The sequence below is a fragment of the Monodelphis domestica genome, chromosome 4 (assembly GCF_027887165.1).
Source record: "Monodelphis domestica isolate mMonDom1 chromosome 4, mMonDom1.pri, whole genome shotgun sequence".
Taxonomy (NCBI): Eukaryota; Metazoa; Chordata; class Mammalia; order Didelphimorphia; family Didelphidae; genus Monodelphis; species Monodelphis domestica.
Window position 1 is genome coordinate 316,192,063 of NC_077230.1, and position 25,325 is coordinate 316,217,387.

General features: G+C 38.0%; 1 protein-coding gene across 3 annotated transcripts in view; it reads left to right on the plus strand.

Moving 5' to 3' along the window:
* Positions 1–3,237: 3,237 nt before the first annotated feature.
* The window catches only part of NEK5 (NIMA related kinase 5), a 114,747-nt gene continuing 92,659 nt past the window's right edge, over positions 3,238–25,325 (plus strand). Inside the window, exons 1-4 of one of the 3 annotated variants that reach the window (XM_056794813.1) lie at positions 3,238–3,610; positions 5,023–5,149; positions 16,803–16,899; positions 25,204–25,301. In XM_056794813.1, coding sequence (XP_056650791.1) covers positions 5,033–5,149; positions 16,803–16,899; positions 25,204–25,301 — 312 coding nt within the window. In that variant the 5' untranslated portion in view covers positions 3,238–3,610; positions 5,023–5,032. Of the gene's footprint in view, positions 3,611–3,750; positions 4,008–5,022; positions 5,150–16,802; positions 16,900–25,203; positions 25,302–25,325 lie in introns of those variants that run through there. The other 2 variants (XM_007495380.3, XM_007495384.3) reach the window with 2 other exon arrangements.

Genomic DNA, 25,325 nt, shown 5'->3' on the forward strand with positions numbered 1-25,325 from the left:
TGGTTCAGACTTACTGAGGAGATTAGTCGACTTAGCAGGAATTCAGATGGGCAGTCCTTTGGAAAACATCTACAGTGATTGGTAGATGTAAGGACTTAAGGGAGGTGACATAGGAGAAAAACCTCCTATATAAGAAAAAGCAGAATCTCTTGAAAAGAAATCCTTTTGGAGAATCTCTGATGAGGATCGCTTGGGAAGCATCTCTTGAGAGAGGCTCTGGAGAAGGGAAGCTCTTGGAGGACAATCTCTAAGGAGGTCTTGCTGGAGCTCCTCTGAGGGGACTCTGTCCCTCTGGAGGCTCTGGAGAGAGGCCCTTTGGAACAGTCTCTGGCTGGAAGGCTCTTTAAGGAGGACTCTGGCTGGAACTCTCTCTGGTGAAGTCAGCTGAGATGGAGCTGGCCTGGTGTCACTAGAATCCTTGCTTAGACAGACCTTGTGGTCAGTGCTGACTGATCTCTCTCTCTTAAGACTCAGGTCTAGGCCATGTTGGCTTAAGGCCCTTCATACTTATTTCCTTTTTCTCTCTTTCTCTCTTTTCTTTAATTCCACATTTGTATTAATTAAAATCTCTATAAAACCCAGTTGACTTGGGTATTTGAATAATTGGGAATATTTCCCTGGCGACCACCTTATATTTGATTTAAAAACCAAGACACTGTAGTGAAACATATTTTCTGCAGTCAAATTTACTCACCCTCTCTTATATCTATTACAATTTATATCTTCCACGATTTTAACTCACTACAGTTTACAACATCACTCTTTTAACTGTTACAGTTTAAAGCCTTCAACCATTTAAAATCTAATAATTCCTACATGAGAAGATGGTGTTTGTAACTCCTAAGAACTTTATAATTATTAGGGCTGATAGAAGTATATATAGACAGAGGCTGTGGGTATAATTAACTATGTTGGGATGATATATTAAAAAAATTAAATTAAGAAGGTGAAAGAGAGATACAGTGGGAGAAGGAAGGAGAGGTAGAATGGGCTAATTTCACATTAAAGAGGTGTAAAAGAGCTTTTACAGTAGAGGAAAAGAAGAGATGGGGTAGTGGGCAACACTTGAACTTTATTCTCATCAGAATTGGCTCAAAAAGGGAATTTACATACATACTCATTTGTGTGTGTGTGTATGTATATACATATATATATATATATATATAATTTTTTTTACCCTAAGGGGTAGTGGGAGGAGAGAGAGATAAAAGAAAGGGGTGAAGCTGATAAAAGGGAGAGTGGATTGGGAGAGGCAGGGGTCAGAAGCAAAATACTTTTGAGGAAAGAAAGGGTGAAAGGAGGAAGAAAGAGAAGAACAGGAGGTAGGAGTAAGATGGAGGGAAATATACTGTGAATGTAAATAAGATGAACTCACCCACATGAGGTAGACATAAAAGGTGATATAATAAGCAAATTGGAAGAACATGAAATAGCTTACCTGTCAGGTCTATAGATAAGGGATCAAACAAAAGATAAAGAACATTATGGGATACAAAATGGATAATTTTGATTATAACAAATTAAAAAGGTTTTACATAAACAAAACCAATGCAGGCATACGTTTGGATTGAAGGAAAGGCTGGGAAAATTTTTTATACTAAGTTTCTCAGATAAAGGCCTCATTTCTGAAATTTAAACAGAACTGAATCAAATTCATAAGAATACATAATCCCCAACTGATAAATGGTCAAATGATACAAATAGACAGTTTTCAGAAGAAAAAATCTATGGTGATATGAAAAAAATATGCTAAATAACTATTCATTAGAAAAAAGCAAATTAAAACAACTATGTGATTCCTTATACCTAGCAGGCTAAGCAAAATGATAAAAGGGGGAAACAATCACATTCTGGAGGGAATATTGTAAAATTGGAACACTAATGCATTTTGGGTGGAATTGTGAAATGATCTAACCATTCTGAAGAACAATTTGGTACTACGTCCAATAGAGTTATCAAACTCTGCATACCTTTTGACCCAACAATAATACTACTACTAAGTCTGTATCCCAAAGAGGTTTTTAAAAATTCAAAGAACCTACATGTACAAAAATATTCATAGCAGCTCTTTGTAGTGACAAAGAACTAGAAATTGAGGGAATGCTCATTACTTGGTAATGCCTGAACAAGTTGTGGTGTATGATTGTGATGGAATATTATGTTGGTATAAGTAATGACAAGCAGGATGCTTTCAGAAAAAAAAATGTATGGACTTATATGAACTGATACAAAGTAAAGTGCGCAGAACCAGGAGAATTATACATAGCAATAGAAATATTGTAAAACGATGAACTGTTAATGACTTCCTACATCATTAAATCACCTTGATTAGAATCCTATCCTTAGAATTCATTCTTCTGGGGTTTTACCATCTCATTCAGTGCAAGTTCCAATGTCATTATACATGTAACATTTTTATACGAAGTGGGGAGAGGATTTTGGTATTAGAGATTTGGAGCACTCATTTAAAAGATGAGGAAAAAGCTAGTGGAAATAATTAACAACTTTAGCAAAGTTGTAGGATACAAAATAAGCTCACATAAATCATCGGCAATTCTATATATTTCCAACAGAACTCAGCAGCAAGAGTTAGAAAGAGAAATTCCATTTAAAATCACCCTAGACAATATAAAATATTTAGGAATCTATTTGCCAAGACAAACACAGGAATTATATGAGCACAACTACAAAACACTTTCCACACAATTAAAACTAGATCTAAATAATTGGAAAACCATTAATTGCTCATGGGTAGGATGAGCTAATACAAATGACAACCCTACCCAAACTAATTTACTTATCCAGTGCCATACCTATCAAGCTACCAAGAAACTTTTTTTATTGAATTAGAAAAAATTATAACAAAGTTCATTTGGAAGAACAAAGATCAAGAACATCAAGAGAACTAATGAAAAAAATGTGAAGGATGGAAGCTTAGCAGTACCAGGTCTTATACTGTACTATAAAGCAGTGGTCATCAAAACAATTTGGTACTGACTAAGAGGCAGAAAGGAGGATCAATGGAATAGACTTGGGGTAAATGACCTCAGCAAGACAGTCTATGATAAACCCAAAGATCCCCGCTTTTGGGACAAGAACCCACTATTTGACAAAAACTGCTGGGAAAAATTAATAGATGAGGAAACTGAGACCTAGACATGTTAAGTGATTTGCCCGAGATCATACAGTGACAAGTTGGATTTAAACCCGGGTTCTCTGACCCCTGATCTAGAACTCTTTTCACCATACTGTGCTCCAGGAGGATGTGAGAACTGTTGAGAGTGGGAGCAGAGCAGAGTAGAGGAGTTATAAATTTTGCCTAATTCACCATTTTTTCGGGCAGGTGCTCAGGCTAGGCTTGTCCTAAAAGTCAGTTGTGCCAAGTCAGTTCAGCAGCAGGTGAGCACGGTTACTGGTATAAATTGCTCCGTGGGCAGGTACATCACCTGTGCAGGAGGACGTCTTGGCATCCATCCAAGCCCTGCTTTCGACCTAGATCTGCCATAGCCTTCTTCCCACAGCCACACGGAGGCGCCGTGGGGTAAGCCAAACCGCTGAGCTTCCGTCTCCCCTGTTGCCGCTGTAGCTGCCTCGAGTTGAAGCTGAGCAGGTGAACTTGGGGCGAAACCTCAGTTTGTAGGGAGAGGGGAGGTGTTAACACTCGCGCTCCAGTCTGTGTAGAAAGGTGGGGCAGGGCTGGGGGGAGGAACAGACAAGGGTCGCAGGTCCAAAGGGACCCTGGGACGCAGCGGAGCTTGGTTTCCATGGCAACGGGAAACAGAACCTGCTGGCGTGCCAGGAAGAGCTCTGCGGGGCTTGCCTGACGCTGAAGGCGTCTTCACTTTCTTGCCCCGGACATAGGGTCCCCCACGATGATAGAAAAGCTCAGATTGACCACCTAGCAGTTTCCTTCGGAGGGGGATTCCCAAAGAAAATGAAGAATTAAAAACTGCCTTTCCTCCGCAAGCGTGTGAAGCGTCGTGGGTGTGGGTGTGGGTGTGGTTGAGGTATGTTTGTGGCGTGTTTGTGATGGGTACTGGTGATGCCAGGTCTCCTGGGTATCTGTAAACCTTAAGAGTGACTTATGGGTTGCCCAGCCACCGCACTAAGAACCACAAACACACACTGAGAGCATACAGTTAGCTCACCCTCATAAACCTGTTTGTCGGAAGAATAATAAAATGATTAAAATATCAACTCTAACTCTGCCTCTGTCAGTCTCTCTCCAAATTATCTATCTATCTATCTATCTATCTATCTATCTATCTATCTATCTATCTATCTATCTATCTATCTATCTATCCCTCCGTCCCTCCATCCATCCATCTATGGTAGCAATAATGAGAAACTCAGGAAGTCTCTTTTATGGGAAACTCGGGGAAGAAAGTCTCTCTCAGCCTAAGATTCTCCCTTTCTGTTAAATGACCTAGCTACTCTGTACTCTGTACTGATCTATCAATCTCTCTATAGATGTGTATATACACATGCGCTGGGATAAAAAAGAGGCAGTACACAGATGTGGTATGCATATACCTATGTAAATTCCAACTTATGTAGCTAACTTTCCATAAAGAAGCTTAAAATTATCAAACTAAAACTCAATTTTGGAGGTAGAGACATTTTAGTAAAATTAGTTCATCAGTTTTTGAGTACAAGATTGCCAGGCCCTTTATCAGAAAGGTAGAGTCTTGGGCTGGGAGAGGTTTTCTTCACTAAATTTCCCATAAAATAGACTTCTTTTTTTATGTTTGTAAACATGATATTTTATTAGTAAAATATTTATAACTAGGCACAGCATAACATAAACCTGCAGTGATTTAGCATGTCATTCATTACATTATAAAAGTTTGTAGAATGTCTCAGCTGAAACAACTGTTAAAATAGACTTCTTTAGTTGGCTTGCTAATGGTTCTCATAATGATTATTGCTACAATTTGAATAATATTAATTTTATAATTTCTTAATCAGTATAAAATGTGAATGAATTATTTTAAGATGTTTTAATTCCAGACATTTTTCTAGACCAGATATCATGGATAAATATGATGTAATTAAAATGATTGGAAAAGGAGCCTTTGGGAAAGCATTCTTGGCAAAAGGAAAGGCAGATAACCAGCCATGTGTAATAAAGGAAATCAATTTAACAAAGGTAAGTTTATAAAGTAAAAAAACAAATTTAATTTATATATCGACCTTGACAATGTTTAGTAATATATGAACAATATCTTTAAATCATATATTTCAAGCCTTACCAGAAAAAGATAATTATATAATATGTGTTTTGCATGTAGTAATCATGTTGGAAAAACACACATGTACATATATTCATTAAATAGGAATTATTGTCATTAAGTTCATTCTGGTCAGTGTTTATATGTTGGAATGATAGTATAATTTTTTTCAATGTCCAGAAATCTCATTATAATAGTATAAAGTTTCTCCCCATATGAGAGAATTCACAGAATCATAAAAGATCAGAATTGGAAAAGACCTTAGAGACCAGCTAAGACTTTTCTGTACAATATTGCTAAGAAAAGATCATCTAGACTTCATTTGAAGACTTTTGGTGAGTGAAAACCCCCTGGTTGGTCAACTGTTATTTGCCAAGCATTTACAGTGGGTCTGGCACTATGCTAAGAGAGGCTAAAATAGTCTCAGAACTCAAGGAACTCCTATTAAAACAAGGGAGACAACATATAGATATTGATTGCGTATAGAGTAGATAGAAGGTGATCTCAGAGGTGAAGGCCTTGAGCAGAAGCTGGAATTTGAGCTATCGTGAAGGTGACCAGTGAAACTATGAGATGTGGGTGAGGCCGGAGAACATTCTAGACATGAGGGATAGTCAGTATTTAGGGAAACAGCAAATAGGCTAGGATCTGGACTCTATCAGAATGGAGGGAATTATAAGACTGAAAAGGCAGGAAGGGACCAAAGTTATAAAGAAATACTGAATAGAGGATTTTATATTTAATCCAGGAGATAACAGTGAACCACTGGACCTCAGTGAGTAGGGGGGTGACACAGACAGATCTTTTTTAGAAAATCACTTTGGCAACTGAGTCGCTGTTGGGTTGGAGAGAGACTTTAGAAAGGGTGATCAATTAATAGTCCAGCTAAATGATAATAAGGGCCTGAACTAGCACAGTGGCTTTGGAATGGAGAGAAGAGGAAACACATGAAAGATGATGTGAAATTAGAAATGACAAGGTTTGGCAATGGGTTGGATATGTTGGGTGAGTTCGAATGGGAAGTCAAGGATGACACCTAGTTGTGAGTCTAGGTAATTGTGAGGACAGTGGTGCCCTAGACAGTCATAGGGAGATCAGAAGATAGGAAGGTTTACAGGGGAAAAGGTACCTCCTGGTTTGGGCATGTTGCATTGGAGGTGCCTAGGAGATCTGGTTAGAGCTGTCCAAAAAGTAGTTGGTGATGTGGCCTTGAGAAAAGAGATACTTGGGCTGCATATAGAGATCCGGGAATCATCTTCATAAAGATAATGGAATTTCTGTGACCTGATGAGATCATCAATGCAACTGATTATACTTTTGGATAGCTTTGTTAGGAAGTCTTTCCCTATACGCAACTTAACATTTCCTCACTTTGACTTCTTTACATAGTTACTAGTTCCTTCTTCCGTGGTCAAACTGACTATCCAATTATTTTTCCAAAGGGTAATCCTAAATATACTTGATAGCTATTCTGTTCTCCCTTTGTCTTCAATTCTCCAGGCTAAAAGTCTTCACTTCCTTTATTTGACTTATTTCAACATTTGAGCCTATTAAAATCATTTTGGATCTTGACCCTGTCATTCAGAATGTTAGATATCCCTCTAACATTGTATCATCTTCAGGTTTAATAGGCAAGCCTTCTATGTCTTTATCTAAATCATTAATAAAAAATAATAAATAGCATATGACCAAGGACAGCTCCCCAGGGGCACTCTTAGAAATTTTTCATTGTTTATATCAAACCATTTTTATATGCTCTTTGGTTCAGTTATTAAAATCAGAATCTACTCGACTGTACTACTGTTTGGCTTAAATTTCTTCTTATCTACAGTAATAATATGAGAAGCTTTGTCAAGTGCTTTCTAGAAGTCTAGGTTAAATCATATGTACAACATTCCCCTGTGCTATCAACTAAGTAACTCTGTGAAAAAGGAAAATGAGGTTAGTCTGATATGATCATTTCCTTGTTTTTTTTAAAGTTTAATATAATTGGATCTTTTCGTGTAAGTTATCTTTTAAACATTTTCCCATATCTTTTGTTTTTAAATAATTTTAATTTCCAAATATTTACTTCCCTCTCTTCCTTACACAGCAAGCTGTCCCTTGTAAAAATTGGCCAACATTTACAAACTTAGGCATGAGCTGTCCTTCATGAAGCCATGCTGGCTTTTTGTCATCATAGCTCCCCCTTCCCCCCCCCCCCAGGGTTCTTGCACAATTTAAAAAATAATACATACAAGGACTTTGCCAGGAATTTAAGTCAAGCTCATCCACTTATTCTGTGCCCATTCCACTCTTCCTTTTCTAGAAAATTGGTATAACATTTTTCTTTCTTTTTTTCCCCGAGGCATCTCTCATTCTTCAAAATTTTTCAAAGACCTGACAAAGGCTAAGTATTCATATTGGATAGCTCTTTCAGTATCCTGGGATGTAGTTTGTCTGGTTCTGATTAGCTGAACTCATCTTTGAAAGCTAAGTACTCTCATTATTTACTTAATTATCTTGGGTTTCAATTTTAATTATCTTATTGAATGGAATTGAATTTCCTATTAGCCATTTCTTTTTGTTTGAATCCTTCCATTCCAAACACTATTTTCCTTGGCAGGAAAAAACAGAAGCTAAATAAGAGTTAGGTAGTTTTGCCTTATCTGTATCATTTGTTGTCATTGCTTCATTCACTCTACACATCAATCTTTTCCTGCATTTGTGCCCTTGAACCTCACATCCTTCCATGCTAAGAAGCTTGCCTCTCTTCATTCCCTCTCTTTCTCTAATCATACATCACAATAATATTAGTTAAGTTCATATAACACAATTTTTCCAGCCATTTCCTAATGGATTAGAGGATGTAAATCCCTTTGGTTTCTAGTTCTTTGCCATTATAAAAGTGCAGCCATAAACATTTTTTGTGTATGTTGCCTTTTTCCTTTCTTTGATCTCTTTGAAGTATATTTTTCTTGATACTTTTATTAGCTCTCTTGAATGCAACTTTCTTTTCTATGCAGATGACTCCCATATATATATACACATATACTCACATAAAATATTTGCACATAAATATATAAGCATATATGTCTATGCATGTGTCAGTTCTCTCTTCTGAACTCCAATCCTATATTATCAACTGCCTCCAGACATCTTCTCTTGGATGTTTTGTAGGCAGCTGGATGGGCACAAAACCCTTTGCCTGCTAAATCTTGTCATTTCTATCTCTTCAAAACCTTTCTCATCTATCTGTTTATGCAGTTAGCTGCCACCTTAGTTTAAGTCTTTATCTTATTTCACCTGGACTATTGCCATGATGTCTTATTTTCAAAACCCATACCTCCTGTCTTAGAATGATACCAAATACCACTTCCAAGGCAGAAGAGTTGAAGGGCTAGGCAATTGAGGTTAAGTGACTTGCCCAGGCTCACACAGGTAGCAAGTGTCTGAGGTGCCATAATGTTTTAATTGGACTCCCGCCTTGCATAGTTACTAAAGTAATTTTCCTAAAGTACAGATCTGAGAACTCTCTTTTCCAAGAATCTTCAGCGGATTCTTATTTAAGCTTCTATAAAAAATACAAACGTAGTATTTAAAAAATCCTTCATAATCTTACCTTTTCCGACATATCTCACATGATACCCTTTCATGTACCCCTCCATTCCAACCAAACTGGTTTACTTGCTATTCTTCAGATATAGCATCTTATTTCTTTCCTCCATGTTTTTTTATACAGGTGGTCCTTTCTGCATGTAATACTCTTCCTCCACCTCTTAGAAACTCTTTTGAGGTTCATCTCACATGGCAGCCCCTGTGCCCTTTGGGAGATCTTTCTTGATTCCCTTAGTACTCAAAATTCAACCACCAATGATCAAATATTTACTCACCTACTTATTTGTTTGGATCCCCAAGACCTTTTTGTATGTTTATAAACATTTACGTGTTTATAGAAAACATTTATATGTTTGTTCAATTGAATTGAATTCTCCATTATCCTCCTAATATAGTTAAACCAAACCAAACCAAATCAAAATAATCCAATCCCCTTTTTTGCTATGTTCAGCATTCCTTATCATTCTCAGCTCATTCCTTAGCTCCTGACATCCTCATTGGAAATACAAATCATATTTATTGATATCTTTCATTTTTATATCTCCTATATTTCTGAGTGTATCTTTTCCTTCTTTCAAAGAACCATCCTTTTGAACCTATTTTATTCATCCTTCATTACTTACTCTGGTTGCTATCTTTTATAATTAACAAAACAACTCTAAATCTGGGTTGGGTGATAAGTTCCCCATGCATCCACATCTGTTTCTTTCTTTCTTCCTTCTCTTTTTCATCAGCACTGTTTATTTTTATATCTTTAGAATCTCATTCTTGAGAGTTTCTCATCTTTCCTAGGCTAGTTTCCCCTATAGAATTTTAGTTCATGGAATTCTATCCTATCTTGGAATTCTTTGAAATTTGCATTCTCCAAATCTACATTGCAGGTTAGGCTATGGTGCAGTGCTGGAGTTGGTGTCAGGAAGACATGAGTTTAATTTTGGTATCAAACACTAGCTGTATGGCTCTGGGCAAATCACTTAACTTTGCTTCCATTTCCACATCTGTAAAATGGATATAATAATATCACCTACCTCCCAGGGTTTTGTTTTTTTTTTTAAACCCTTACCTTTAGTCTTGGAGTCAATACTGTGTATTGGCTCCAAGGCAGAAGAATGGTAAGGGCTAGGCAATGGGGGTCAAGTGACTTGCCCAGGGTCACATAGCTGGGAAGTGTCTGAGGCCAGATTTGAACCTAGGACCTCCTGTCTCTAGGCCTGGCTCTCAATCCACTGAGCCACCCAGCTGCCCCCCCTCCCAGGGTTTTTGTGAGCATCAAATGAGATGATATTTGCAATAAAGCTTCCTCAGAGGGGAGAGAGAAGCTTTAAGGTAGGAAGATAGAGAAAGGATAGAAGTTTTAGATACCATGAGGGGGATGACGGAGTCGAAGTAGAGATATGAGGTGGCAGGAATGAGTCTTTATTAATTACCAATGAGCCACAGCCAAGCTCTGATCAAAGGACCCTTCCAAAGGCTTTTACCAGTCCAGAGATCCAGATTCAATACCACACAAGTCAGAGAGATGATAGAGAAAGATTAAAGATGGAGCCTGGCCCAGAGCCAGGCTCCAGCAAGGACAGGCCTCAGTGCGAGCTGGAAGGGAGGAAGAGCAGAAGAGAGAGAGGTGGAGCTGGCTGGGCCCTATTTATATGCAAATATACACAGTACACAGGGATGATTATCATTGGTTAATGACAAGGTATAGGTGTGGTTTCTCTTAACCAGGTGAGCACAAAGAAACCTGTGTTCCCGCCTAACCTGGGGGAAGCTGGGGTCAAGGGTCAGAGGCTTTCCCAGCCATGTGCAATACTGAGCATGCTCAAGACTGAGCATGCTCTCTTCTAAGGCAATCTGTACATACCAACTGTTTCCCTTGCCCATAGCTAGGGGTGGACTGCTACATGCAAAGTGCTTTGCAAACCGTAAAGCATTGTATAAATGTTATAATTATTAATATATGCCATAAATTATAAGATCAAAGAGTATTTCTTTCTGAGATTTCCATTGTTTCTACTGCAGTGAATTTCTACCTACTAGCAGAATCCAATCCATAATAATTTTTCCCCTCATTGCCTTCTCTAATTTTTGATGCATGAAATTTTTCTCCACTTACAGTTAAGTCAATAATTTATCCATTACTTTGCTTTTAAAGGCAGAGAAAGGGCTCTGGCAGATGTCCAGATAATTGAAGTCTAGAATGACTCATAGGTCACATCTTTTTTGCTAGACTCATGACCTATTTCCTATACTCATTTCATATATTTCTTCCTTTTGTCCTGCTTTTAGATGACAGGTGCAAGCTGGATTGAGTGCACAAGGCTTGCTACTGCAAGGAGAAATAGAGCCTCCTTCTAAGTTATGGAGAAAGGGCTTCCTGGGACAGTTTCATTAATAGATTCCAGTGGAGTGAAGGAAGTACAGAAAACATGGATTCTTCACAGATAGTTCATTTTTGAATTACTGTCTTCTGACCCCACCACATGCCTGAAAGTGTTCTTTCAAAGATGGCCAATGATCTTTTAATTTATAAGTCTGATAAACTTTTTTCAGTCCTTATCCTCAACTATTGTCATTTTTGACCCTGTCAGCTTTCTCCATCCTGGTTTTTGAGACATTGCTCTCTCCTGGTCTTCTTTCTACTCCCCCAGTCCCTTTTGCTACCTTATTAAGTATGTCTGTCCCTCTGATCTGCCCCAAAGCTCTGTCCTGGCACTTTTTTTCCTTTTCCCTCTAGATCCTCCCTTTTGGTGACTGCATCAAATTCTTTGGATTCAATTATCATCTCTATGCAGATATCTCTCTTTGATATGTAAAGTCCTTCACAGTCTGGGACTAGATTATCTTTCCAGGTTCATTTCATATTTTTCCCTTTGATGCACTAGATTGTATGTCTGCCAAACTTCATTTTAGCTGCTCCCTGAACTTGACATTCCATCTCCTTCCTTCCTCCTATAATATAGGATGAGAATGAGGTCACTTACAATGGGGAACTAGAGAGAGAGGAGTGTGAAAGTGTTAAAGAAATGGAGAGAGGGGAGAGATTGAACCTCCCCTCTCCTCCCCTTGGGGAAAGCAGCACAAATTGTCTTCTAGAGGATCAGAATATGTCCCCTCAGAGATTGGGTTGAATAAGGAGAATTGACCAATGGCCTCCCTTCTTAATCTTGGCTGCTGTTGAGAAGTAGGGTAACTCTCTTGCTTCTGGATTTCCCCAATGTCCCAACTGCCCCTTCTCCCTTGTGAGACCTGGGTTACTTCTCAGCCCCGGTCTGGAGTTAACCCTCCTCCTTGGGGAGAAAGGCATAATTCTCCCCAAAGCTTCAGTCCTCTTCAGTGATGTTAGGAAGCAGGCAGACCTGATCTAAAAAAGATAACTCTTTATTCTTGGAGACACACAAGACAGGGAGAATGGGGTTGTTGGATGAGGAAAGTGGGAAATGGGAATCCCTATAAACTAACAACTGACTTCCCCCCCAAATCTTGAGGGTTCAGGATGCCTGCCTGACTCTCCTTTGGTTAGTTGTTGGAGTTGTCCTTCCTCTTAATCTAATCTAGTTGTGAAACAAAGTCCAAAGAAAATTTGAGGGATAGAGAGAAATCTTCTTTAGTAGATGGCTTTCTGCAAAGTCCCAATTTACTTTTATTGTCTTAGGCTGGAATAGAGGGATTTAGGGTTCACTGGAAGGGAGTCAATGTCCAGAGAGACCCTCTATCTCAGAGGTCCTCCCTCAGACCATCCACTCCAGGAGAGCTCCCAAGAAGTTAAGTGACCATTTTGAATCCTCCCAGCTCATCTGTTCCTTTCTGGAATCTTGAGTCTTCCTTTCCCTTTCCCCACTTGGGTTGTTCCTTTTACCATGCTGGATCTGATTTTCTCTCTTACACTCCTCTATATAAGCCATTCCTTATTCCTAGAATACACTTCATCATCACCCCATTCAGGCTGTTAATTCCTAGAGGACATGGGCCACTTTTCCTTTCATTTTTGCACCTCTCTGTCTTGTAGCATCTTATATCTAAGTCAGAAGTAGGGATGGGTTGGAGTCTATTATTTTAATTGATTTAGGAAGCTTCTGGTGAAGAATTTCCTTTATTAATGTTGATTGGCACTCTCATTGCATTTTTTAGTCTTAGAGACTTGTCCAGAACAAAAAAGATTTACTCAGGGCTAAAGAGCCAGTATATATTTGAGGTAAGACTCCATCCTGGCCTTTTGGGGTGATAGAGTCAAGCTTTATATCTAATGTAAAAATAGACTCGAACTCTGGACTTCAGTCCCCACAAGCCCTTGCTCCACTTCCCCAAAATGCTTTGTAATCTCACGGAATTCTGAGGTGGGCCGAGATCGAGAAGGGATTTAACCTGATTGCAAAGGCTTTTGGGTCTCTTTTGGACTTCTGTTTTGGAGCAGACACGTCTCTTCCATGATGTGAGGTTATCTTGTCTAGGACTCTGGCCTAGACACGTGTTTTTTCTTATTCTGTATTTTCTTTAATCTTTAACTTTTAATAAACCTCTAAAAATATAATACTCATTGCAGAGAGAAACTAATTTCTACCTGTCTCAGTCTCCCCTAAATTTTAATCTTTACACTACTATGAACTGAATTTTGACTTAGTACTGGTCCATTGGTTCCCCATTATTTTAACTGATCTTTTGGTTGCTTTTCCTTCAATGTTTCAGTTTCATCAAAACCATATTTTTACTTTTGTATAAACTTTGAATTACTTTTTTCCTTTATTATTGACCATTTTAATTAGACGTTTTTAATAAAAATGTTTGGATTATAATTTTTTGATACTATGAGAAATGAAGTTTTGCTATAATTCTCAACATCTCCACATTTTTGTGAAAGGTTAATCATTGGTGATTATTATCTTTGTCATAATAATGTTTTTTGCTATTTTGATCAAATTTATTTTGTTTAGTAGGAAATATCATTGCTCACCATAACAAAAATTTCCCAAGTGCTGAGTTAGTGTCTTAATAGATTGCCCTGAGCACACCCAACCTTTGCCACTCTTATAGGACAAACCTTAACCAGCTGTTTTTACTTTGGAAGAAACACCTGTATAATCTTATTTCAATAATTAGAGACACTCTAGTTCTGTTATTTCTTCAAAGCTCATGCTGTGTCTTACCAGTAATGGATAGAATTTTACTCCAAGACACAAAAATGCAAATTTTTTGTTAATTACTTCATTGTACATGTTATATGAAAGATTGGTTGAAAAGTGCTCATCTAAAGTCATTAAGATAAGAATGAGATATCTTGAGAGACCAATGATTATAAAACATCTGTTTATAAATATAGGACAGAATCACTATTCATTGAAGCGAAGATAAGAGAGTGGTTAAAGTAATGATGATGAGAGGTATATTTTATTCCCAGGCAAGAAAATCTAGATAAAGAATGTCATACTTTCAGCGTCTTAATGGTTCTTCAAGACCATCCAGTTTAATCAGAATGTGAGCAAGAACTTTCTCTTTGAGATAATCTGAAAATCTTCCTCTAGCCTCTTCTTAAAGACCCTAGTGATGGGGAGTTCACTTCCACCTGAGGTAGTACTTTTAGCATCTGGATAGCTTTGTAACATTTTTTATTCTTAAATTGAGCTGAAGTTTTCCTCTTCATAATTCTGTCTCTTGTGGCCAAGCAAAACAAACATCCTTTGATAAGACAGTGCTCTATTTGAAATCAGCTCTTTGTATTAAACACCTCTAATTCATTCAAACCTCTTAGCATGGTTTTGAATTTCCTCATCATCCTGGTTGCCATTTTAGGGGGTCGGTAGCAATGGCATAATAAGCACTTTAAGAGTAAAGACTCTTTCATTTTTGTCTTTTCTTTGTATACACGTTTTCTGGCACGTGGTAGATGCTTAATTAAATATCTTTTGATTGATTTGGTAGTCTATTAAAAATCTCAAGTCTTCTCTACACAAACTGTTATCTAACCATGTCTTCCTCTTTCCATACTTTATGCTCTTGGTTTTTTTAATCCAAGTTTGGGAATTTGTATCTTTCTCTTCTGACTTTTCTCTTCTTGGATTTAGTCCATTGTTCTAGCCAGATGAGATCTTCCCAAATCCCAGCTCTGTCATCCTGTATGTGTACCAGCTTTGTGTCATCTACAGATTTAATAACTACAACATTTATGGTTTCATCCAACCTTTAATTAAAACGTGAAAGTAATAACAATGGCTAACACTCTTAGGGTATGATTGTTCAAATAGTTTTGATTCTTTTTAACTAGACAAACATCTCACCTTTGTTTCCCCATCTTGCCCACAAAGATAACATGTGGACTTATAAAAGGCTCTAGTAAATCCAAGTATAGAATATCTTTGGCATTCTGTGGTTTTATCAACATAGTAAATGTGTCAAAAAAGGAAGTGAGGTCAATTTTGATTTGACTTTTAGTTGATCAATCTATACTGGTTTATAGTAATTACTGCTTCACCTTTTGAACTCACAAATCACTCCTTTAATAATGAATTCTAAAATTTTCTCAGGAGTTAAGAAAACTGTTTTGATTTCATGAGATTCATATTTATGTATTACTAGCTTTTTTCCCTGTCAAAAACAACAAATATTAAGCATTTACTGTGTGTCAGGTACTATGCTAAGATTTTGGTTTTGTTCAGTCATTTTTCAGTTGTGTCTAATTCTTCGTGATGCCATTTAGGGTTTTCTTGGCAAAAATACTGGAATGGTTTGCCATTTCTTTTTCTAACTTATTTTACAGAGGAGGAAATTGCAAAGAGGGTTAAGTGACTTGCCCAGGGTCACAGAGGTAGTGTCTGAGGGCAGATTTGATGAGTCTTCCCAAGTGCAGTCTAGCAGTTTATCTATTGTGCCACCCAGTTGCCACTATGCCAAGCACAGAGTATGCAAAGAAATACAAAAATCTGGCCTCAGACACTTCCCAGCTGTGTGACCCTGGGCAAGTCACTTAACCCCCATTGCCTAGCCCTTACCACTCTTCTGCCTTGGAGCCAATACACAGTATTGACTCTAAGATGGAAGGTAGGGGTTTATTAAAAAAAAAATTAAAATTAAATTAAATTAAAAAAAAAAAGAAATACAAAAATCACAGTCCTTGCTCCCTAGAAGCATATATTCTAATTGTGGAAATACCATGCAAATAGCTACGTACATACAAGGTATATAAAAAAGTCAACCTTAGCCATATCTGACTCTTTGTTATCTCCTTTGAGGTTTTCTTGGCAAAGATACTGAAGTGGTTTGCCATTTCCTTTTCCAGCTCATTTTATAGTTGAGGCAACTGAGGCAAAGAGGGTTCAGTGACTTATCCAGGGTCATGCAGCTGGTATCTGAGGATAAATTTAAACTCAGGTCTTCCCGACTCCCGGCTTGGCTCTCTATCCACTGTGCCACCCAGCTATCCCTTTAACTGTTGTTTTTCAGTCATTAGGAAGAGTAAAGGGTAAAAGGTTTGTTAGAGTTGAAGTCCCATAGTAGCAAGCCAGGCATTGAACTCACTGGGGAAGGGAGAGTGTCCTGGAGGTTGAGAGAGAGATCCACCAAGTTCTGGGTTGCTGTCTTCTACTTTTTAGCAGTCTTTTTTTTTTTGGATACATTAAATTATTTTCCCCAAGATTCTTTTTTGTTGTTGTTTGAACAAGATGAGCAAGTATCAAAATAACTGCACGGATGCAATATCTGCTCATTAATATTCATAGCAATATAAAAAGGATTTCCAGAAATATTAGTTTTCTTCATAATAATCACAATAAATACTTATCTGTTTGTCTACTATGGGTTAGCCAACGTATTAGGCTTTGCATATTAAGAGTAGGGAGACAGTCCATGGGGTGCTGTCTGGGTGACAGGGAATAAACACTTGTAATATCTAAAAACCAGACTCCTCTCTGCTTCCCCACCCCAGCACTTAAGCTAAACAAATGAGTTTTTAAATCACCCCAACTTGATTTTTTTTTAAATTTAATTTAGATGCCTTATCGAGAAAAAGAAGCCTCCAAGAAAGAAGTTATTCTTTTGGCAAAGATGAAACATCCAAATATTGTAAAATTCTTCACATCTCTTCAAGGTTTGTTTTTGTGACTTATAGATGCATATATGTTGTGTGATTTATGTGGTAATTCCTGAAAGCTGTGACTAAATCAAGTTTTTATGAGTTGAATATTTCTTCCATTTGCATTTTATTTCAGGGGTTACTTTAGCTTAATTTCTCATTTATTGATCCTCAGTGGTTCCTAGTATTATTTTAAGTCTAGATTTCTCGACTTCATTAAGTAGCAGAGATGCTTTGCATACAGAAGTCAGTAAATTGTACATTGAAAAAATTAATGAATAACCATCTACCATCCCCACCTCCCAAGTAATGAATGATAACATAGTGGATAGAGCACCACACCTGGAGTCAGGAAGACGAGTTCAAATCTAGCCTCAAATTCTTACTAGGTGTATAACACTGGGTAAGTCCCTTAATCTCTGCTTCAGTATTCTCATTCTGTAAACCTGGGATAATAATGGCCCCAATGTCCCAGCATCAAATAACATAATAATTATGAAACACAGCACAGCGCCTGACATATAGTAAGCACCAACTAAATGTTTTTGTTGTTATTAAGTCATCTTCAGTTGTATTTGACTCTTTGTGACTCCTTTTGGGGTTTTCTTGGCAAAGATCCTGAAGTTATTTGCCATTTCCTTTTCCAACTCATTTTACAGATAAGGAAACTGAGGCAAAAGAGGTTAAGTGACTTCCTCACGGTCACCTCGATGGTAAATGTGTGAGATCCAATTTGAACTGAGGTCTTCCAGACTTCGGACCCAGCTTTTTTCTATCGCATCATCTAGCTGCCCACATGTAAATATTGGCTCCTATTATTATCAACAACTTAAATGTTTTATGGGATGCTATTATTTAAAGAAAATAGTGACTCCTATAGGATTGCTTACTATATATATATATTACTATACTTTGCTATTATATATATATATAATATAGTACACATTGCTAAAATACTAACATATTTTGTACATATATCATTTACCTTGTAAATTAATATTTTCCCAGATTTTTCTTCTTTTCTCCCATCATTTCAAAGCTTTTCCAATCTGGACCCATCTATCCTTAAGATAACTGATGCCTTTGCGAAGGCTTAGACTTTGCTCTCCAGATGGCTGTGACTTGAAATACAACATTTATGTGTTTGTCCCCAAGTGTCCCAGTGGCACCTGCTACCCCCAGATCATTTGGATTTGGATTTCAGAACCCGGGTCTGCACCGTAGAGTAGGAAGAGGAGTGTAGCCGTGGGGAAAAAATAACAACCAGGCTTTGTTGTGAGAAGATCTGGGTTCTTATTCTGACTCCGCTACTGAAGTCTGGGTCAGTTTGTGCAAGTTTGTTGAGACCTATTTTGACCTCAGTTTCCTTATCTGTGGAGTGAGGGGGTTGGACTAAATGGTCTCTACAGTGTCTTCTGTTTCAACATATAAGGATCTTAAGTAGAGGCAGATAAATGGTGCTCTGTGGCAGGAAGAGGCATCTTCTTGAGTGCAAATCAGCCCTGGATACTTATTAGCTGTGTGGCCCTGGGCAAGTCACTTAACCCTGTTTGCCTCAGTTTCTTCATGTGTAAAATGAGCTGGCAAAGGAAATGGCAAACCATTCCAGTATCTTTGCAAGAAAACCCCAAATGGGGTCACGTGGAGTCTATCACAATACAAAAGACAGCAGGAGTGAGGGATGTGCTCCTTATACTGGCATTTCTGCCAAGCTGTAGGGGTCAGTACATTTAAGAGAAAAAACAGGAACTACTGACATTTATATCGAGCTCCTGGAAAACTCATTAGCTTAGTCAATTCATTCATGCTATCCTTCATGCCTAGATTGCCCTCCCTGCCTTACTTTTCCTTCTTAGAATCCCCTCATTTTTTCCTTCTTCTTTTAAAAAAATAACTCTTACTTTCCATCTTAGAATCAGTTACCGTCACTGTGTCTTGGTTCTAAGCCAGGAGAGTGGTAAGGGCTGGGCAGTGGGGGCGTCTGAGGCCATATTTGAACCCAGGACCTCCTGTCTCTGGAACTGGCTCTCAATCCACTGGGCTATTTAGCTCCCTCCCGCCACCCCCACTCCCATGATTTTTTCTAGGCTGAACTCAAGGACCACCTCCTACACACACGGCCCGAATTCTTTCCACTTGCTGTAGCACCTTCTGCCTTGTAAGCTGTTTGCATTGGTCTCCTACCCCTTCCAAGACTATAAACTTGAAATTGAAGAAAGACTGTGCCCTGCTCATCCTTACACTGGCCACTGTGCCGCAGTGCCTTGCCGATAGGATACAGAGGACAAATATTGCCAAAAGGAATTGTGTATCTTTGTATCTCTCACAACGTGTATCATATGCATTCAGTACAACAACAATGACAATAACAGCTTACATTTTTACATGATGTCCCCAAAAGCTTTACTGTGGCCTTAAGCACAAGAGAGCTTACAAAGAGATATTCCTTCACACAGAGGGAGACAAAGAATACCAGCCCAGACTGAGCCTCCAAGACACCTGGAGTTAGTATGTATTTGTTGACAGCAAATTCAAGGAGGAAGAGGAGGAAAGAGGTAGAATGAGTCCTAATAGAGGAGAAAGAATAACATAGAAAGGGAAAAATGGAAGCTCATCTTCTAGCCTTTTTTAGGATTAAGGAGTAGGAAAGGCACTCCTTAACCTCATTCATTCATTCAACAACATGTGATGTTTAGTGAATTGGATTTGGAGTCAGAAATATGGGGTTGAGTATGAAGCTAACCACTTATTTACTTACAGGGCAGGTTATCTCATCTTTTTTCAGCCTCAGTTTTCCTATCTGTACAATGAGATGGTAGAAAACAAGAGACTTAGTTGGCTACCTCTATAGTTCTTCTTTTTTTGCTTCTCTTCTCCCATTTTCCTTTAGACTATATTTATTTCTGTTTCATTCTTTCTCTTCCTTCCCCTGCTGTTCTTTCTGCTTGAAATTTGTTCCTACCAAGTACATGCTAAATTGGAACAAATTGATGCTGTACACTGCTGAGCCTCTTTAGACTCTTGCAGACTTAAATCTATACTAAACACTTTTTAATATGGGGGCAATATCTATATTGATTACCCCACTGCTATAACTGTATCAATCACCTTCACCCTTAAATATAAACCCGATCACTCTTACTTATGCATCTATTTTGGTGGATCATGAACATTCAGAGAAGTTAAAAGTAACTTTTCTTTGGTAGAAGGTTGGGGACTCTTGGCCTAAATAAGTCCTTTACCTGGGATTCATGAACTTGGGTTAAAAAAATATTCGGATACCTGTGAACTTGGAAATTACTCCACCCTAATTAAATATACTTTAGGGGAAGATAAAGTTGTAAACTCCTGATTGAATAATGAAGGTACTTAACTCATACCTTATAGTGAAGCTAAAACTTAAGCTAAGTCTATTTTTAGATCTAATACAAAAGAGTGTTAAGTACCTATAAAGGTTAAATTAATCACAAAAAGGTCAAGTAACTCACAAAAGGCAAGCTTAACAAAGAAGTGTGAAGTCCTCAAAAGATATAATCTAACCAGAGAAGGTGAGAACTAAAGAGTGGTGAGAACTAAAGAATGGGCAGTCCTGGAGAAAGCATCTAATGTGATTGGTAGACATGAAAATTTAGAGGAGACATAAGAGTGAAAGGTCTATAAAAGAAGATGAGAAGTTCAGATTGGAACTTAGTTCAGGAGATTGAGTTCAGTGGAGAACTGGAAGTCAGCCTGGAGGATTCCCCTCAGACAGCTTTCTTGGAGATGGTCTCCCTTTCCCTTAGGCTCAGGGAGGCCACTTTGGTCAAGGCCTTTAACTACTGCCTGGCTCAGCCTGAGCCAGAGCAGTTTAAATTAATTCTTTCTCTCTCTCTGTCTCCTTTCCTTAATTCCTTCTCTCTATATTAATTAAAATCACCATAATTCCCAGCTGACTTGGGTACTTTATTATTTGGGAATTTTCCCTGGCAACCAATTATTTAGATTTCAAGTCACAAAGCTAAAATTATCCTTACATACCTATTTTTCAGTATAAGTGAAAATTCCTTTTGTGATTATAATCCCTTTGCAATCCTATATATTTTAGTTTAAGCATTTAAACATATTATTCTGATAAGGGATCCAAAGTTTTTACCAAGCTCTTCGAGAAGCCCATGCCACAAAAAAAAAAAAAAGTTAAGAAGTCCTCAACTAGTGCATAAAATCAAAGCTTGTTACACTAGTATTCAAAGCTCTCCACTATTCAGCCCCAAATCTATCATTTTACTTGGCTATCCTTCTACCTTTCTTCCAGGAGCTCCCGTACTTTAGACATTCTTCTTATTGAAACATACCTTAGAATTTCTTATCTCCTTGCTCCCGAATCCCTTAAGGCCCAACTTAAATGGTACCTTTTTCAAGAAGCCATCCTCGGCCACTCTGACCTAAAATATTATTTCTTCTGAACTTCTATAACATGTTCTGCCCATTTGAGCCAAAGTACATGGTAAATAGATGGTTGGATTTGGAATTTAGAGACATGGGCTTGAATCCTCCCTCCTACATTGATATTCTCCAATTCATTTACCTACTTAACTCAAGTTAATTCAGTTGTAAAATTGGGAAAATGAAAGCATTTACCTCACAAGGTGGTTGTAAGGACCATAGGAAATTATATAAAGTGTTGCAAACCTTAAAATCCATATAAATGTAAGTTATTATTATTATTATTATTCTCTACATGTCACAGTAGATGGAGTGCTAGACTTGGAGTCAGAAAGACGTCAATTCCAATCTGGCCTCAGACACTTAGGGCCTGTATTGTCCTTGCCCTGGGGGTGTCACTTGGCCTCTATTTGTCTCACAAAATAGGAATAGGAATAGCACCTACTTTGCCAAGTTGTTGTGAAGCTCCAATGAGACAGTACTTGTAAAAAACCAACCAACCAAACCTCCTAAGCCAGTGCCTGACTCAGAGTAGATGCTTTTTAAATCCATAGTTCACTTCTCTTTATGATCTTGTGAATATTAGTTTCTAATTTTAGTCATCTGGCTATTGCAAAGATATTGTTGTGGTTGTTTAGTCATTTTTCAATCATTTCTGATTCTTTGTGACCGCATGTGGGATTTTCCTGGCAAAGATACTGGAGTAGCTGGCCATTTCCTTCTCCAGCTCATTTTACAGTTGAGGAAACTGAGGCACACTGGGTAAAGTGACTTGTGCAGGGTCCTATAGCTAGCAAGCGTCTGAAACCAGATTTGAACTCAAGAAGATGAATCTTTCTGACTCCAGGCCTGGTACTCTATCTTCTACTCCACCAAGGTGCCAATGCATGCAGAGGTACCGGTATAATGAAATCAAGAGACCATCTTTAACTTGACCCAAACTCTATAATTCAGTGACTTTGACTTTCTTAGGATTTCTCACCCAATACTGCATCTCCTGTCTATCCCTTTCCATGGACTGTTTTCCATTCTTGTAGTGTTTTCCCTGCTTGTCTCTGCCTCGGCTTCCTGTAAGATTCGGTTCAAATCTCACTTTCTCTAAGTCGCCTTTCCCAGGCTTCTTTACCATTAGTGTTTTCCCTCAGAAATTTTCCTGTTCATCTTTCAAGCCTGCGTTAGACCTCACAGGAACCTATTTCTCCAAGCTGGTAATGACATACTCCTCAGACCTCATATGGATTTTTTCCTCCAAGTTCTCTAATTCATTTGCTGTGTATTAAGGATAGGGTTTGAACTTGTGATTCCAATGATTTAGGGAACTTAGGGATGAACAAAACTCCCTTCCCATCAATGCAGGTCAGCACCTTCTCCATAAGTTCTTTATTAGATTATTGTCCTCCCTAGCTCAATTAGAAGTAGAGTGAGTTCCCTAGATTTATACAGCTAGTACATGTCTAAGGGTAGTCTTGAACTCAGATCTTATTGATTTCAAAGCAGATTCACTAGTCATGATACTGCTTCTTGTGATTTAATATATTACAGCTACCTGTATTCTTATCACATTCTTCAACTATTCTCTAAATTCTTCTATAAACTCTAGGTTCTTTGAAAGTGGGGACTGTATCTTCTTTTTAAAATGTTAAGTTTATTTATTTAATTAATTAATTTAGAATATGTTTCCATGGTTACATGAAACATGTTCTTTCCCTCCCCTCCTCCCACTCCTCCTGTAACCAAGGAGCAATTCCTCTGGGTTTTACATATGTCACTGATCAAGACCTATTTCCATATTATTGATATTTGCACCAGGGTGATCATTTAGAGTCACATCCCCAATCATATCCCCATCAACCCATGTGATCAAGGAAATGTTTTTTCTTCTGTGTTTCTATTCCCACAGTTCTTTCTCTGGGTGTGGATAGTGTTTTTTCTCATAAGTCCCTCAGAATTATCCTGTATGATTGCATTGCTGCTAGAAGTCCATTACATTTGATTGTACCACAGTGCATCAGTCTCTGTGTACAATGTTCTCCTGGTTCTGCTCCTTTCACTCTGCATCACTTCCTGGAGGTTGTTCCAGTCTCCATGGAATTCCTCTACTTTATTATTCCTTTGGGCCCAATAGTATTTCATCACCAACATATACCACAATTTGTTCAGCCATTCCCCAGTTGAAGGGCATCCCCTCATTTTCCAATTTTTTGCCACCACAAAGAGCGCAGCTATGAATATTCTTATACAGGTCTTTTTCCTTATTATCTCTTTGGGGTACAAATCCAGCAGTGCTATGGCTGGATCAAAGGGTAGACTTTTTTTTATCGCCCTTTGGGCATAGTTCCAAATTGCCCTCCAGAATGTTTGGATCAATCCACAACTCCACCAGCAATGAATTAATGTCCCGACTTTGCCACATCCCCTCCAACATACATTACTCTCCTTTGCTGTCATGTTAGCCAATCTGCTAGGTGTGAGGTGATACTGTAGCATTGCTTTGATTTGCATTTCCCTGATTATAAGAGATTTAGAACACTTTTTCATGTGCTTATTAATAGTTTTGATTTCTTTATCTGAAAATTGCCTGTTCATGGGACTGTATCTTCTAAACATTGTATTTCCCTATACATAGCACCTAGTATAGTGCTCTGAATGCACAAGGTGCTTAATAAGCCTTAGAGAGAGAAAGAGAGAGAGAGAGAAAACAAAAATTTCTCCATATCTCTCTAATCTAGTACTTGTGAGAAAACTTTTTTGGGGGAGAGGATACTCAAGAATAGGAATTTCTATCAATCCCTTTTAAACTAAATTAAACTAATTAATTAATTAAAAAAAACCCTTAACTTACCTCTTGGAATCAATACTGTGTATTGGCTCCAAGGCAGAAGAGTGGTAAGGGCTAGACAATGGGAATTAAGTGACTTACCCAGGGTCACACAGCTGGGAAGTGTCTGAGGCCAGACTTGAACCTAGGACCTCCCATCTCTAGGCCTGGCTTTCAATCCATTGAGCTACCCAGCTGCCCCCTTAAATTTAATTTTATTAGATTTTGCCCATCATTCCAGATGACTGAGGTCTTTGGATTCCCATTCTATTCATTGATCTATTAGCTATCCCTTCTAGTTTTCATGTCATCTGTGAATCTGGTACACATACATTTAATTTCCTCCCAGTTATCCATTCCTGAAGCAAGCTCAGATGGTTTTTATACCTATGCTACCTAAATCAGGTCTCATCATTCACATGATGAGAGTTACCATGGTGGAAGCATAGTATGTGGGAAGGAATTTCAGCTTCCTAGAAAGGATTTGCCTTATTAATCTCAGTCTTCTTTAATGACAGGAGCATAACTCTTAGCAAGTGCAGGGAAAAGTGATAGAGGGGGTTATAAACATAACTATGATCCCTCTACCTCAATATTACTGAAATATGTCGTTATGTTGTAGAGGTGACCTGATCTGTAGGGTTTTCACATTCTGACATTTCTTTCCAATCCAGAAAGATTTTGAAGAAGGGCTACACAATGGATGGAATGTCTATGGTTTAAGGACAAGCTTAGCCAAGTTCACAGAAGCTCAACACTGTAAGGCTGGCTAATGGATGTCAGATATTTTTGGCCAAAACCATTTATTAAGCCTTCAACTAAGGCACGGAGAAATTTTGAACTACATCAGTAGAGGGAGTACACACATTGAGGAAATAACTTTTTCTTAAAGTATTGACATCTAATTAGGTTTATTTTTGTAAAAAATGGAAGGTACATCCTATCTTAGGTATTTTCATGAGTTATTTTGGGAGACAGATTTCTCATTTTAATTATACTTTAGGCTACTTTACCTTTAAAGAATTAATACATATAGGAAAGTCATTCCAGTATAAACTAATGCCCCATTTGTCTTATAGAGATGAATAAATTATACATTGTGATGGAGTATTGTGATGGAGGAGATCTGATGAAGAGAATCAATAGGCAACATGGAGTCCTCTTTGATGAAGACCAGGTAAAGGATTTTAATTAGTCTTAT